Source organism: Dromiciops gliroides, chromosome 6 (genome assembly GCF_019393635.1).
Source record: "Dromiciops gliroides isolate mDroGli1 chromosome 6, mDroGli1.pri, whole genome shotgun sequence".
NCBI lineage: Eukaryota > Metazoa > Chordata > Mammalia > Microbiotheria > Microbiotheriidae > Dromiciops > Dromiciops gliroides.
This window is the reverse complement of record NC_057866.1, coordinates 11,842,327-11,859,046: the sequence shown is the minus strand read 5'-3', so window position 1 is coordinate 11,859,046 and position 16,720 is coordinate 11,842,327. Positions and strand designations below refer to the sequence as shown.

The 16,720-nt window shown below is 41.1% G+C and overlaps 1 protein-coding gene across 1 annotated transcript in view; it reads left to right on the top strand.

Moving 5' to 3' along the window:
- The first annotated feature begins 390 nt into the window (after positions 1 to 390).
- Positions 391 to 16,720, top strand: part of LOC122731798 (steroid transmembrane transporter SLC22A24-like) — a 37,844-nt gene continuing 21,514 nt past the window's right edge. The window contains exons 1-4 of the mRNA XM_043972072.1: positions 391 to 792; positions 1,603 to 1,706; positions 8,751 to 8,905; positions 9,002 to 9,170. Coding sequence (XP_043828007.1) covers positions 391 to 792; positions 1,603 to 1,706; positions 8,751 to 8,905; positions 9,002 to 9,170 — 830 coding nt within the window. The remainder of the gene's footprint in view (positions 793 to 1,602; positions 1,707 to 8,750; positions 8,906 to 9,001; positions 9,171 to 16,720) is intronic.

Below are 16,720 nucleotides of genomic sequence, written 5' to 3'. Positions count from 1 at the left end.
CCTGCACCTCTTTTTAAAGGCCCCCTTGCCATTAACTTGGACTTCATATGCAGGGCAGAGCTCTACTAGGGATCTTCTCAACATAGGTGCGCCCACAAAATAGGTATTTAAGTGCCGAAGGAGCTGATGTATCCTTCCAGCTAGATACTCACCCTGTGCCAGGATTTATTCATGAATGGCCTGAATTTTCACATCCTCAACTGCACACAGACCAGAGAACACAGCCTGCCTTCACTGTGCCAGCAAAGTGAGGAGGAAGGTTCTAGGGGAGGTCTTCTCTCTCATCGCTCTAAAAATACATCCTGTGTCTTGCTGCAGTCACATAACTGCCTTCTTCTCTCAGTGGCTCTCTGCAGAAATTCCCTTCTTGGGGCTCGCATCCAAATCCCCATGGCCTTTGAGGATCTCCTACCTTTAGTAGGACATAAGGGAAGATTCCAGATACTTCAAGCTCTTTCTTTGGCTATTGCTCTAATATTTTTAGGTACCCATTTTCTGATAGAGAACATCACTGCCTTTGTCCCTGAGCACAGGTGCTGGACTCCCTTGCTTGACAATACCTCGGCTTTGCTCAATGTCAGTGGGAACCTTAATTTTAGCTCCCTACTAACGTTTTCCATCCCCCTGGACTCCAATGGGAAACTAGAGAAGTGTCGCCGATTCTTCTGGCCACAGGGGCAGCTCTTGCCCCCAAATGTCACAGGACAGAACCTGAGCCAGCTGGAGACGGAGCCATGTGTGGATGGCTGGACCTATGACCAAAGCACCATCACTTCTTCCATTGTGACTGAGGTAAGAGGTCCTTCCTTCTGTCCCATTGTCACAAAAGGGAGATTTTGTTTTCTTTTTTAAAAGGTGACACTGATTGGGTGTTTGATTCCCTTGGTGAATGGCAGAATGAGATTCTTCTCTTCTGCCACCATCCAGCTCCCATCTCCCTTTCTGATAAAAATTGGTGAGGGGGGCAGCTAGGTGGCACAGTGGATAAGGCACCAGCCCTGGATTCAGGAAGACCTGAGTTCAAATTCAGCCTCAGACACATGACACTTACTAGCTGTGTGACCCTGGGAAAGTCACTTAACTCCAATTGCTTCATCAAAAAATAAATAAAGTAAAATTGGTGAGGGATCCATTCATTGATTGGATGGCTGCCATGTATCAAATCAGCAATGCTAAGAGAGTTATTGTGCAGATTTTCTTTATGCTCAAAGCACAGGCTCATCTGTATGGGAAAAACAAGTCAGAGAGCTCAGAGCTTCAGCAACCTTAAAAAAAAAATGAAATACATAAGCAGTGTGGGTACAATGGAATTTTACAGAAGGCAGGAGGGGAAGATGAGGATGTATACACAAGAAGCTAAGGGTATCTACATCAGGAAGGTCAGAGTGAAAATGAGGTTGAAAATGATTTCCCAAACTTGACTGCACGATGTACCATTATGTGATGGAGGCAGTGTCCCCTTCTTATCATAGTGGGGCAGGAAGGCTGAGCTAGACTTTCTTTCTCATCACAGTTTCTCTTTATCACAATGACAGCAAGAGTCCTGAGCCCCAAATTCTCTTGGCACACTTTAAGATCTGATGCTCTCATCTTCTCTTTCAGTGGGACCTGGTGTGTGACTCCTGGACACTGAAGTCCTTGTCACAGTCACTATTCCTTGCTGGAATTCTGATGGGATATCTCATAGGAGGCTATCTCTCAGACAGGTGAGTTTCACCTGGACACAGATGTTTCCAAAACTCAGGGAGCCAAAGGCCATAGAGTTTATAGATGGAAGATAATACAATAGATCATTTGGTCCAGCCGAATCATTGACAAAGAAGGAAACCAAGGCCCAGGGAAGAGAGTTGTCCAAGGACACACACCTAGAGTCAAAAGCAGAATTCAAACCAAGGATTCTGTTTTTAAGTATAGCATTCTTTCTATACTATGCCAACAGTCCAGAAAAACAGAAAGAAGAACCTGGGCTAGATTTGAAGCTCTGGGTGGAGATCAGTCTAAGTCCGGGAAAGAACCCAGTAAGATAGGCAGATGCATGAAGAGTTGAATATGGGGCAAATGTCAGTCAGTCAACAATCATGCAAACACTTACTATGTGCCAGGAACTGTGCTAAGAGCTGGGGGATAGAAAGAATTAGAAAAACAGCCCCTGCCTTGAATGAATTCACATTTTGTTGGGGAGACATTCAAGAAACATAAATGATCAATTGAAGGTAGTCTCAGAAGGAAGGCCATAACATGGAGTTAGGAAAGCTTCTCACTGAGGGTGGAATTTTAGTTGAAACTGTGAGATTTAAAATTGGATATAAGAGCATTAAACTCCTCTTTAACCTTTCCCTTATATGTCTCCCAGACCAGTAAGAGAAAGAAGCCTCTGAGATTTAATTAGAGATGGATTACTTAGCTTTTATTGTTTGGGAATTAATTAGCCAACAAACAAGATGATGCTGATTAGTGAAATAGGAAAGTAGAAATACAAATAAATAGTCTTAGATCTAAGCTTAGTCTATATTCCTTATAAAACTCACCGAATCCCAAAACCACCTCTGAGGTTGAGAACTGTGTCAAGCACGTGCTGCTACCAAGGACCAGGGCCGATCACCAGAACATGCCATCAAATCTGAGTCAGCGTGTGTATGCAGAGCGAGCGAGTGAGAGAGAGAGAGAGAGAGAGAGACCACTTCCATTCTCTCCTTGTTTTTAAGCTCGCACCCCGGAAGTAGAGTGCTTGGTCACCCTCTCCCAAGTACCAGCAGGAGCACAGCTGTTTGTCACGGTCTCCTCCCTGAAAGGGTGGTCCTTCAAAAACTGGCGTCCTTCAGTTATTGTTTAGCCAACTCTTAAATGTTAGTTAAAAGCTTTCATTTTTTACCACATTTCCCCCCTTTGCTTCCTCAAGAAACGGGAAATTTCCTTGATGAAACAGTCAAAAATAACAGAATATAATAACCAATGCTAACTAACAATATGTTAATAACAATATAGAAAAGGAAGAGAGGAAAGTTTTGTCCAGAGGGGCAATTTTTTGTCCTCATGAACTGACGCTTTGACATTGGTCTTGCAAAGGGAGGGCCTCTGCAGAGAGTACAAGTTACAGATGGCATATAATAACAGAAAGGAGATAGTAAAAACTAACAAAACAAAACTGTTCATATAGAGTCTCTGAGTTCTCTTGTCTTCTTGAAGTGGTAAGATGTCATCAGGAGGAAGCTGGATTCTGGTCTGGAAAAACTGGAACCTGGCACTCTGACTGGGGCTTTTTCCTAGGGACGCTGGTGGAGAGCGGAGCTAGAAATGTGCTCTCCCTTTAATAGATAGGAATCTAGGCCTTTTCCTCTCTATTTACCAAATTCTTATTCTCCTTAATAAATGCTTAAAAGTCTAACTCTTGCTAAAGCTTATAATTTATTGGCGACCACTCATTAGATATTTTAGACAGAGTAGCTAGAATTTTAGCCCTTAACAAACTTAAAAAAGACAGGGAAAATGGACAGAGGAACTGAGTGGGGAAGGCATTCCAGGGAGGGAGGAAGTAGCAATGAAAATCATGCAGGGGGTAGCTAGGTGGTGCTGTGGATAAAGTACTGACCCAGGATTCAGGAGGTCCTGAGTTCAAACCCGTCCTCAGACACTTGACACTTACTAGCTGTGTGACCCTAGGCAAGTCACTTAAGCCTCATTGCCCTGCCAAAAAAAAGAGAAGAATGCAGAGTCAAGACTGCTTATATAAGGAACACAATGAAGGTTAGTGTCTCTGGATCATAGAGTCCATGGAGGCAAAGAAAGAGGGAGAAGCATAGAAAGGTTGGGGAGATGCCAGATCATGAAGGGCTTTAAAAGCCAAACTGATGATTTTCTAGTAGAATAGAATAAAGGAATAGGAAACCACTGGTGTTTGTTGAATAGTGAGGGACAGGATGAGACCTGTGCTTTACGAAGGCACTGCCCGCTACCTATCGAGATCCCTTTGGCAGTTGATTGAAGGATGGATTGTAGTGGGGGGTGGGGGTGAGCCAGTGAGACCAACCAGAAAGGTCTGTTAATAGTCCAAGTGCGAGGTGATGAGGGTCTGTACTCAGGTGGAAGCTGCTTTAGGGGAGAAAAGGATATATACAAGAGAGGAGAAGTGGTAGGACTTGGTAACAGATTAGATATGCAGGGTGATTGAAGAGGAAGCCTACAATGATCCCCAGGTAGCAAGCCTGAGTGATTGAGGGGATAGTGATGCCTCCAACAATCATATGGAGGAGAATTAGCAGGAGCAGAGACATGATGGTAGAATCAAAGGAGGCAATGCAGCTGAGCTCCTCTCTAAAACTCCTCCAAACAGATCCATCAAATACAGCATGGAGAAATACAGAAAAATTCACAGTGGGTTCTTTGTCCAGTCCAGGTTGGCACAGGAAGACATAAGAGACATTGTAGACACTGGAGACAGGGTCAAGGCAGGAGCTCAGTGCACAGGGAACATTCCAGCACCCAGGGAGATGCTATGCATCAGTACAAAAGGAGGTCCTAGACCCACACTGGGGTTACTCAAGACCCACGTTGGAGCACTGAAACAGGGACAGGTACCAACCAGCAGCTTTGTTATCTACTACCCAATCCTGAGTCACAAATCCAGATTAGAGTAAGAAGGGGACCTGGAAATGTCTAGGTGCAATGATGAAATTGTCATTCCCAATTTAGAGAGACTCTGGGTGGTGTACAGAGAAAGAGTGTTCTGAGCAGCAGTGGTGCAGCTCAGATTCCAAGCTCAAAGCAGGGTCTCCCTTTCAGAATGCAGTCTAGGCTTCAAAGGAATACCCAAGGAAGTAATCCTGGACCAAACGGTAACCTAGAGTTCTGGTGCTCTGAGGGACAGAGTCCAGCAGCAGCATACCCTTGCTCAGACCCAAACTCAGGTCAGGAACATGCAAAACTTAGACTGAGGGGAAAACGTGGGCAGCAATCAGACTTTGCCCTGATTTATCTTTGGAAGCACTGAAAGCTTGCTGGTTTCCATCCTTAGCTGTCCCTCAGATCCAGGAAGAACACAACACTCAATACCCTAGAAAAGCAATAAGAAGACCAGCCTAGACCTTTCCTTTGAAAGTATAGAGTAACCAGCTCTAACATCAGATCAGAAGTCAGGAAGTAGCCTGGAAAATGGGCAAACAAAAAAAGAACAAAATCATAATGAACTTCTATGGTGATAGGGACACTGAAGACACAAACGCAGAGAAGAGAAAGATTCCAAAACGTCTGTAAATAAAGCTTCAGAGTAAAACTCTATTAGAATTCCTGGAAGAGATAAAGCAAGAGATTTTTTAAAGGGTGTAAAAATATTTTTATAAATGAGATGAGAGTACTTGAGGGAAAAAAATGAAAAAGAAATGAGAGCAATGAAAGAAAGAATTGGGATGGCAGTTAACATTCTGGATTAACAGGAGAGGAGGAATGAGAGAGAAGGTAAACTAAGGGACTGTGTACAAAAATAATTATAGCTCTTTTTGAGGTGTCAAAGAATGAGAATCTAGGAGGGGGGTCCATAAATTTGGGAAGGTATAAACAAGTTAAGGAATATAAATGTGATAGAATACTGTGATGGAGTACTTCCTTAGTCTAATGACCAACCAGGATTCTGGAGGACTAGTAATCAAACATGCTACCTACCTCCTGAGGGAGGAGTGAAGGACTCACATGGACCATTTTTTTCCAACATCACTTATGTGAAAATTCCCTTTAATTAACTATACATGTTTAAAATGGGTTTTATTTTTCTTGTGATCTTAATTCAGGGATTGGGGAGGGTGTGAGAAAGGAGGGTGAGAAAGAGGCTAAATAAAACAAGTTTGTTTTTTTTCTAAAAAGCAATGATAAGGAAATTTGGAAGAGGGAAAGCTTGGCGGGGGGGTTAATGATAATTAGTTCAGTTTTTAATATGTTGAGTTTCAGACATCTATAATACACCCAGTTTGAGATAGCATACTAGAAGTCAGGAGAGAGGGTAGGCCTAGGTAATGGAACTGAGAATTATTTGCATAGAAATGATACTTAATGGGAGCTGATGAGATCACCAAGTGCAATAGTATAGAGGGAAAGGGCACAGCCGTGGGGGAAAAGGGGTACAATGGTTAATAGCTGTCACCTAGATGAAGATCCAGGCAAGAAGACTGGGGAGGAGCAGTCAGAAAGGTAGGAGGAGAACCAGAAAGATAGTATCTTTAAAACCTGGAGAGGAAAGAGTATCAAGGAAGAGTGATCAACAGTGCCAAAGCCTGCAGAAAGGTCAAGGAGAAGGAGGACTGAAGAAAAGGCCATGGGACTGGCCAAAGAGAAGAGACCACTGGGAGCAGTGCTTCATTGGACAGAGCAGTGTTTCATTGAAATGATAAAGTCAGAAGCCAGACTGTCGAGTTAAGAGAAGAGTGAGAGGAAAGGAAATGGAAGAATCCATTGGTTGTAGATTTGGCCTTCTCAGGGAAGGAAGAGAGATCGGGTTGTCAAGTATAAGGGGTAGAGGGATCAAGGGAGGACTTTTTGAGGATGATACCGAGGGTTAAGGCTTGTATGTAGGTAACAAGAAGCAGTCAGTAGATAAGGAGAGGTAAAAATAAGTGGGGGAGGGAAGGAATCGATCTCCTGAAGGGAATCCAGTACAACCCCCTCATTTTATCCCCCTGGATCTACAGAAGGTAGCAGATAATGGACAGTAGAACCAGATTTTGAACCCAGGTCTGACTCCAAAATTCTTTCCATTAGACTATATTGATGGTTCTTTTTTGCCCCTGGGAAAAGCTTGGGATCATTCAAAGAACTTTGCTTTGCAAATAAGCATTGATGAAGTGCCTACTGTGTGGAATGTAGTGTACTAGACACTAGGTGATAATATCATCTGTGATTTTTCGTTTGGTTGGCATCATCACTTCTTTAATATAAATTTGTAAGGGGAGGGAAAATTCAATGGTCACCCTGATATGCCCCAACACGGTTCTAATACCTTCATATCCTCATCAAGTGAAAACACCTGAGTAATCAATCTGTGAGATTTAAAATTGGATATTAGATCATAAATCTCCCCTCTTTAACCTTTCCCTTAATTTATCTCCCAGACTAGTAAATGGAAGAAGCTTCTGGTTTTCTAGTTAGAGCTTTTATTGTATGGTAGTCACAAGGTGATGTTGATTAGAAGGATAGGAAAGTAGAAACACAATACAAATTGTCTTAAGTCTAAGCTTAGTCTATATTCCGTATAAAACTCACCAAAACCGAAGGCCACCTTTGGGGAGAGAGAGACTGTGTCAAGCGAGTGCTGCTGCTAACCGCGAACCGGGCCAGTCGAACTCTCATCAGCATCAGCCTCTGCAGTGCAGTCAGGAGACCAGCAGAGCAGGAAAAAAGTCCCACTTCCCTTCTCTCCTTGCCTTTTAAGCTTGCACCCCAGAAGTGGAGTGCTAACAGGCAGTCTGATGTGCGAAGCAGGCAGACTGGCGTGCGTAGCTCATGCCGTTGGTCTCCTCCCCGAAAGGGTGGTCCTTAAAAAAACTGGCGTCTTTCAGTTATCCTAACCGACTGTTAAAAAAACTTTCATATTTTTTTTACCACAAATCAATCAAAGGTACAACCTGCATGTGAAATAGTTCAAAATCAGTTTGGAACAAATAGAAGCCATTAGGTGGAATGAGATTATGCTGTAGAGGCAACTATGTGACTACAGTGGATAGAGTGCTGGGCCTAGAGTCAAGAGAACCTGAGTTCAAATCCTGCCTTAGATATTAGTAGATGTGTGATTTTGGGCATGTCACTTAATATTTGTCTCCCCCATTTTCCTCAATTGAAAAATAGGGATAATGATAGTGCCTACTCCCACAGTGTTATTGTGAGGATCAAGTGAAATAATATTTGTAAAGCTCTTAGCACAACATCTGGATGTAGAAGGTATTTAATAAATGTTTGGTCCCATCCCATCCCCACCCCCACCCTACCTCCAACTTCTAGCTCTCCAGAGCCAGCCCCCTGCCATGTCACAGGAATAATAAATAGGTTAATTGTCACTCAGGGCTTTTTGTTTGGTGCTTCCTATCTTGGGGTGTCTTGCACCTATGAGATGGATCAGCTGGCCATTCTTGGTGGCTATTACACATGGCCTTCAAGAACAAGGATATTGTCAAGAAGGAAAGAGCCCTGCACCTGGGGTCAGAGGATCTGGGTTTAGATACTGTATCTGACACTGCCTGCATGGCCTTGAAGTCATTTAACTCCCTGGCCTCAGTTTCCTCTTCTGTAAAATGAGGAGGTTGGAGGGCAGCTAGGTGGTGCAGTGGATAGAGCACTGGCCCTGGAGTCAGGAGGACCTGAGTTCAAATCCGGCCTCAGACACTTAACACTCACTAGCTGTGTGACCCTGGGCAAATCACTTAACTCCAATTGCCTTACCAAAACCTCCCCCCCCCCCCAAATGAGGAGGTTGGATTAGATGGCCTGGAAGGCTCCTTGCAGGCCCAGATGAATGATCCTATGAACCCTTCACTTAGTAGGAGCTAAACAATCACTTGTGTATTATTTAACTGGATTTGGTCAAATGGAAAGCTAAGCTGAGCCCAGTCACTGCTGCCATTTGTGCCCTGAGTCCTGGCAAAGGAAGGCACAGGGGAAAAGGATGAATGACCATGCCTGAAGTCCAGAAGGACCCCAGGGCGGTGCTGGGTAGAAAGATGACATTATGCTTCTGCCCTGAAGTCACAGCCATTGGGTTTCCCACGATGTAGGTTTGGGCGAAAACGCACGCTGTCTCCAAGCTTCTTCACGTTGGCTGTCTCCGGCACTGGGGTTGCCTTTGCCCCATCATTCCAGGTTTACTGTTGTTGTCGCTTCCTGCTTGGATTTTCGATATCAGGAGTCCTACTTGGTGGTGGGCCACTGAGTAAGTATTCTCTGTGGAGCTTCTTCAACATTTTTATATGTTCTTTGAGATCCCACCTGTGTCTAAAATTCATCCTGTGCTGGGGTTTCCTTTCAGTTATGGAATGGAGCATGACCCAACACCGGCACCTGGTAGCTATCATGATAACTATGTCCATAAGCCTGGGGCATCTGTTTCTTGGGTTTCTGACTTATGGCATCAAGGACTGGCGCAAACTCCAGCTGGTAGTGTCTGTTCCCTTATTTGCCTTCTTCCTGATCACTTGGTAAGTGCCCCCTGGGGCTCTTGATCTTTCTCTGAGAGGCTACTGATGGAGGGTGAAGAATCCCACACTTCTATATATGGGAAAGCTCACTTCAGGAAGTTTCAGATTTAGTAAGAGCATGAGAATATTTCCCATCATGGACTTGGGGGCCAGGCAGGAGTTAAAACCCATGCATAAATGAGATAGACTTGAAGCCAGATACCTTGATCAAACTATGTCAAGGTTATAAGAAGTAAAGAAAATAAAATGAAACTTATTGGTCACAAGCAGACTTTTCCCAAAGTACTAAGAAGAATATGCTAAGACACAAGAGGTAAGAAAGAAAAATCATTAAATTAGACATCAGAAATCATGAGTTCAAATGCTACCCTTCCCCCTTATTAGATGAGTAACCTTGGACAAAGACCCTCCCCATATCCCAGTTTCTTTCTCTGTAAAGTGAATGGGTCACATTAAGTGACCTTTAGGATCCCTTTTAGCTCTATGGGCAGCTAAATGGAACAGTGGACAGTATGCCCAGCCTGGAATCAGGAAGATTCATCTTTATGAGTTCAAATCAGGCTGCAGACACTGACAAGATATGTGACTTTGGGCAAGTCACTTCACCCTGTTTACCTCAGTTCCTTATCTATAAAACAATGTAGAGAAGGAAATGGCAAGAAAATCCCAAATGGGGTCCTGAAGAGTCAGAAGTGACTGAACAACAACATCCTATTGGAGAAAAAAAGAATTTTTAATAGCAGAGTTTCAAGCATTTCTTATGGAAAGACCATAGCTGAGTAGAAACAGATGCATATGTATTTTATATGTGTGTATGCGTATAAATATGTAGCTATATACACACATGCATGTGTGCACGTGTATGTATGTGTGTATCCATACATGCATGTGTATGTGTACACATATACACACATGCAGGTGTACATGTAAATTTATATGTTTGTGTTTATATGTTGTCTCCCCAATAGAATGTTAGCTTCTTGAAAGTGCACACTCTTTTAAGTTTTCCTTGTATATCCAGCATTAGCACAGGACTTAGCCCATAGTAAGCATACAATAAATGCTTATTGATTTATAGAAGATAAAGGTAGAAGAATTCCACCAAAAAAAAAAATAACCTCTCCACCATCTTTCTGCTTTCTCCAGCTTCTCTCCAACTACAATGGGAAAACAATCTCTTCAATTTCTCTCAAGTCCTTCCTCTTAATAGTCTTTCTCTAGACTCATTCCTCATCCAATTTTATAAAGCTTCTTTATAAAATAACAGTTCAACAAGAAAGTAGTTTCTCCTTGGCTTATGTCTGTCTTCTCCATAGTTTCTCTCACAGGTCTTCATAGATCCAAGTTGAACTCATATATCTTGTGCTCTCCCTGATTCCATAGAGATAAATATCTCATAGGATGACAATTATAACTGTTACTATGTATTACCTTCTCTGTTGTTAAAGAGAAAGTAACAGTTTCCATAATTTACATAGGAGAGGCTTTCGAAATGACTTCCCATGAATCCTTTGCAGTCTGGCAATAAATAGCACAGGTGGACTTCCTCTCTGGCAACATCTTGGGCATGATGTGGGTACCCATGCATGATGCAGGCTACCCACAGGTTACCCTTCAAGTAAGCTGTATAACTTTCCTAGAGACACCTTTGGGACCAGCTTTGTACCCACCATGAATTTCTCCATAGCTCTCTGGGGACTCACAATTTCAATTCTTAAGATGCTGTGGCAGTCCATATTCCATATAGCATCATGTGAAGAAATCAGTGTTAAAGAAATTAGGTAAGAGAAGAGGAAATATAATATCTAAATAGACCTATTTTAGATAAATAAATTGAACAGGCCATAAATGAGCTTCATAAAAAAAACCCCAAACCCCATCAGGACCAAATATTAAATATTAAATTAAGTTATTAAATATTCATTATTTTTATCCTGTACACTATGACCAAGTAGGATTCAAGCCAGAAATACACGGATGGTTTAACATATGGAAAACTATTAAAATAATTGATTACATCAATAAAAAAGCAATTAAAATCTTATAATTACATAAACAGATACAGAAAGGCTTTTGAAAAAAAACCACACTCATTTCTATTTTTTTAAAACACATGAAATCATAGGTATAAGTGGATTTTTACTTAAAATGATAAGAAGCATCTGCCTAAAACCACCAACAAGCATTATTTGTAATGGAGATAAGCTACAATCCTTCTCAATAAGATCAGGGGTAAAATAAGGATACTCATTATCACCAATATCATTCAATATTGTATCAGAAATGATAGCAATGACGATAAAAGAAGAAAGTAAGTTGAAAGAATCAGAATGGGCAATGAAGTCATAAAATTATCTCTTTTTGCAAACAATATGATGACACAATTTGAAAATACTAGAGATTTGGGCAGCTAGGTGGCATAGTGGATAAAGCACTGGCCCTGGATTCAGGAGGACCTGAGTTCAAATCTGGCCTCAGACACTTGACACTCACTAGCTGTGTGACCCTGGGCAAATCACTTAACCCTTATTGCTCCATGCAAAAAAAAGAAAAAATATTAGAGATTCAGCTAAAAGATTAGTTGAAACAATAATTTTAGCAAAGTAGAAGGATAAAAAATAAACCCACTTATATCATCAGCAAATCTAGAAAACCCAGCAAGAAGAGATGGTAAAAGATGCTGCCTTTTTAAATGACCATAGAAGTCTCAATGAAGATCAAAGCATACTTTTTCTTTACTTTATTTTTTTGGTGTTTTTCAACTGTGTCTTCTTTCACAGCATGATTTGCATGGAAATATGTTTTGCATGACTGCACATTGTAGGGACCAATTTTTAATTGGGGAGTGTTAGCTAGGTGGCTTGCTGCAATATTGGGGCAAGGAAGGAAACTGACAGTCTCCCTCAAGACAGAACAGGATTTATTTAACAAGAACAAACTTAAACACACACACACACACACACACACACAAACAGGATCAGTAGGATTAAGGGAAAGGAAATAAAATGGGGAAAGGGAAATAATACAACTTGAATCACACCACTGCCCAGGAATCAGCTGAGAACACATAGCAGCATCCTGTTGCCTTCCAGCTTCAAGCTAGAATGGCAAAAAACCTCCCTTCTTCCCAGCAGACCCCAGGTTGACCACACACAGCCCCAAGCCAATTGGCTGGCTGCTCTGACAGTCACATGACTGTCCTCACTGGGCTTCCAGTCATTATAATTTTGCCAGGCCCATGTAGGCGTTGGAGAGTGGTGATGACATGAGGTGCCAGTGCCATGGCAACAACTACAACCAGTGGGTGGAGCACTGTACTGTGTGCTTGCAGAGGTACTGCATCTTAGCCCCAGGCCAGTGAGCATGCTGGTTTTTTTTAAATTCTGGCCAAAAGATGGGGTCATAAAAACCTCAAATAACAATTCTTTTTTCTTTTTTATTTGGTGAGGCAATTGGGGTTAAGTGACTTGCCCAGGGTCACACAGCTAGTAAGTGTTAAGCGTCTGAGGCCAGATTTGAACTCAGGTCCTCCTGAATCCAGGGCTGGTGCTCTGTCCACTGCGCCACCTAGCTGCCCCCACAATTAATTCTTTACAATAAGTATAACCTATGTCAAATTACTTCTCAATGAAAGGGGGAAGGAAGGGAAGGAGAGCAAAGAGAGAGAATTAAGAAGTCAAAATTAAAAAAAAAATAATGTTAAAATTGCTTTGACATGTAATGGAGGAAAAATAAAATATTAAATTAAAAAAAATAAAATAGACATTATAAAATAATTGAGAGAATACCTGCCAAAACAAACCCAGGAAGTACATGAACATAATTATAAAACATTTTAATAAAAATCAAATCAGATTTAAATAATTGGAGAATTATTAATTGTTCATGGGGGAGCAGAGCCAATATAATAAAGATGATAATTCTACAAAAAGTAATCAACTTATTCAGTGCCATCATAATCAAAATACCAAATATTTATTTTATACAGTTAGAAAAATTATAGCAAAAGTCATCTGGAAGAACAAAAGTCAAGAATACCAAAGGAATTAATAAAAACATGCAAAGAAACCATACCAGATCACAAACCATATTATGAAGCGGTAATCATCAAAACTATCTGGTACTAAGAAAGAATGGTGAATTAGTGCAATAGATTAGATACACAAGACACAGAAGTAAAATACCCTAGTAATTGAGTGGTTGATAAATCCACAGACCCCATTTTCTGGGATAAGAACTCATTTGACAAAAACAACAAAAAAATGTGTGGTGTAAACTAGGTATAGATGAACCTCCTATACTGTATATCAAAATAAGGTCAAAATGGGCACATGATTTAAATATAAAGAGCAATACCATAAACAAATTAGAGGAGCAAGGAATAGTTTACCTGTCAGATTCATGGAGAAGGGAAGAATTTATGACCAAACAATAGAAATACAGCATTACAGGATGTAAAATAGATGGTTTAAATTATATACAATTTATTTTTTAAAGTTATTCTCATTTCTTTCCATTATTCTGTGCCTCCTCTATTTTTCTCTTTTCTCTCTGTATATCTTTGCCTTCCACTGTTTTTTTGTTTTTGTTTTTGTTGTGTGTGTTTTTTGTGGGGCAATGAGGGTTAAGTGACTTGCCCAGGGTCACACAGCTAGTAAGTGTCAAGTGTCTGAGGTCAGATTTAAACTCAGGTTCTCCTGAATCCCAGGCTGGTGCTTTATCCACTGCATAATTATATAAAATTTAAAAGGTTTTGCACAAACAAGACCAATGCAAACAAGATTACAAGGAAAGCAGAAAGCTGGGAAACAATTTTTATAGCAATTGTCTCTGATAAAGGCCTCCTTTCAGAAATATGTAAAGAACTGGGTCAAATTTATAAGAATACAAGTCATTCCCCAAATGATAAATGGGCAAAGGATATGAACAGTAAGTTTTCAGATGAAGAAAACAAAACTATGTATAGTCATATGAAAATGCTCTAAATCATTATGGATTAGAGAAATGCACATTAAAATAACACTGAAGTATCACCTCCATCTATTAGATTGGCTAATATGACATAAAAATAAAATGACAAATTTTGTAGGGGATGTGAGAAAAGTGGGACACTAATTCATGGTTGGTGGAATAGTCAACTAATCGAACCATTCTGGAGAGCAATTTTGAACTACCTTTGATCCAACAATGCTACTACTAGGTCTGCATTCCAAAGAGATAAAAGAAAAATGAAGAAAAAAATGGACAAAATTATAGCAACTTTTTCTGATAGCAAAGAATTGAAAACTGGGGATGTTCATCTATTGGGGATGGGCTAAACATGTTGTTACATATGAATGTAATGGAATACAATTGTACTATAAGAAATTATGGATTTTCCAGCCAAAGAAAGCTTAGAAGTTTGGCAAGAGGGGTCTGCTGTACCAAGGTGGGAGTAGAGCTCAATCTCATGGTTGCACTGACACAGATCCAGCCCCAGGCAGGCTGCAGCAGAGAAATTTATCCCCAGATCCTCTTAATCAGCTGCAGCACCAGCTTCTTCTGGAACTAAGCTCACAGCTTGGTGAGAGGGTCGAGCGGTTGGCCGGGGAGAAATTACAGAGTTCTCTGATGGAGCTGAGGCAGAATTCAGTTGTTCTTCCCCAGCTGAGAACCAGGAAGAAATCTTGAGTGGCAGCCCAGGTTAGGGAGGTCATGGACTTGCCTGAGCTATCAACCACCCCAAACAAAATTTTGTTTCCTGGTTGAATAGCAAGTAGGCTTGGTGTTATTTACAGACCAGAGCACAGGCCAGTCAAGTAAAGAACCTGCCTCTCCTTAAATCATACCACCTTGGATGCCCTGAAGCTTGAAACAGTACATCGCAGAAGCAGTGCTCCACTTTAAGGAGGAGTTAAAAGTCAAGAAATAGGTGGGCAAAATAGGTCTGCAAAATGAGCAGACAGAGAAAGATGTGACTCATAGAAAGTTTCTTTAGTGAAAATGAAATTCAAGGTACACCCTCTGAAGAGGACAGAAACATCAGGGATCCTACATCCAAAGCTTCCAAGAAAAATATGAATTGGTTACAAGCCATAGAGGCACTCAAAAAGGACTTTGAAGATAAAATAAGAGTGGTAGAGGAAAAATGAGAGTCAAGTAGGAAAGTCATGAGAAAAAAGTCAACAGCTTGAAAAGCCAAATGGAGGGGGCAGCTAGGTGGCACAGTAGATAAAGCACCAGCTCTGGATTCAGGAGGACTTGAGTTCAAATCTGACCTCAGACACTTGACACTTACTAGCTGTGTGATCCTGGCTAAGTCCCTTAACCCTCATCACCCCACAGGAAAAAAAGCCAAATGTTAAAGCTCTCTAAAGAAAATAATTGCCTAAGAAGTAGGATTGAACAAATGGAAGATAGCGACTTTATGAGAAATCAAGACACAATAAAGCAAATCCAAATGAATAAAAGAATAGAGGGCAATGTAAAATATCTCCTTGGAAAAAGAGCTGATCTGGAAAACAGATCCAGGAGAGATCATTTGAAAATCACTGGACTACCTGAAAACCATGATCAGAAAAAGAGCTTAGACATCATCTTCCAAGAGATTGTCAGGGAAAATTGCCCTGATATTTTAGAAGCAAAAGGTAAAATAGAAATTGAAAGAATCCACTGATCATCTCCAGAAAGAGATCCCAAAAGGAAAACTTCCAGGAATATTATAGCCAAATTCCAGAGCTCCCAGGTCAAGGATAAAAATTGAAAGCAACCAGAAAGAATCAATTCAAGTACTGTGGAGCCCCAGTCAGCACAAGATCTAGCAGCTTCTATATTAAAGGACTAGAGGATATGGAATATGATATTCCAGAGGGCAAAGGAACTGGGATTACAACCAAGAATCACCTATCCAGCAAAACTGATCATAATCTTTCAGGAGGAAAAATGGGACTTCAATGAAAAAGAGGACTTTCTGGTATTCATGATGAAAAGACCTGAACAAAAGGGGGAAGCTAGGTGGCCCAGTGGATAAAGCACTGGCCCTGGATTCAGGAGGACCTGAGTGCACTCAGACACCTGACACTTACTAGCTGTGTGACCCTGGGCAAGTCACTTAACCCTCATTTCCCCATGCAAAACCAAAACCAAAACAAAACAAACAAAAACAAAAAACAACCTGAACTGAAAAGAAAATTTGAATTTCAAATACAAGACCCTAAAGAAGCATAAAAAGGTAAACAGGAAAAAGAAATCATGAGGGATGTTAAAAGGTTAAATTGTTTACATTTCTACATGAAGAGATGATCTGTCTAACTCATAAGAACTTTCTCGGTTTTAGGGCAGATGACAATAATAAATGTAGACAGAAGGCACAGGTGGGAATTGATTATGAAGATTGATATCTGTAAAGCATTTTTTTTTGCTCATTTTTTGTGAGGTGGTCATGGCTGGGGTCACGGAATTGATGAGTGTCTTGTGTCTGAGGCCACATTTGGGCTCTGGTCCTCCTGGGTCCAGGGCAGGTACTTTATCCACTGTGTCACCTAGCTGCTCCATGATGACATCTTTAGGGT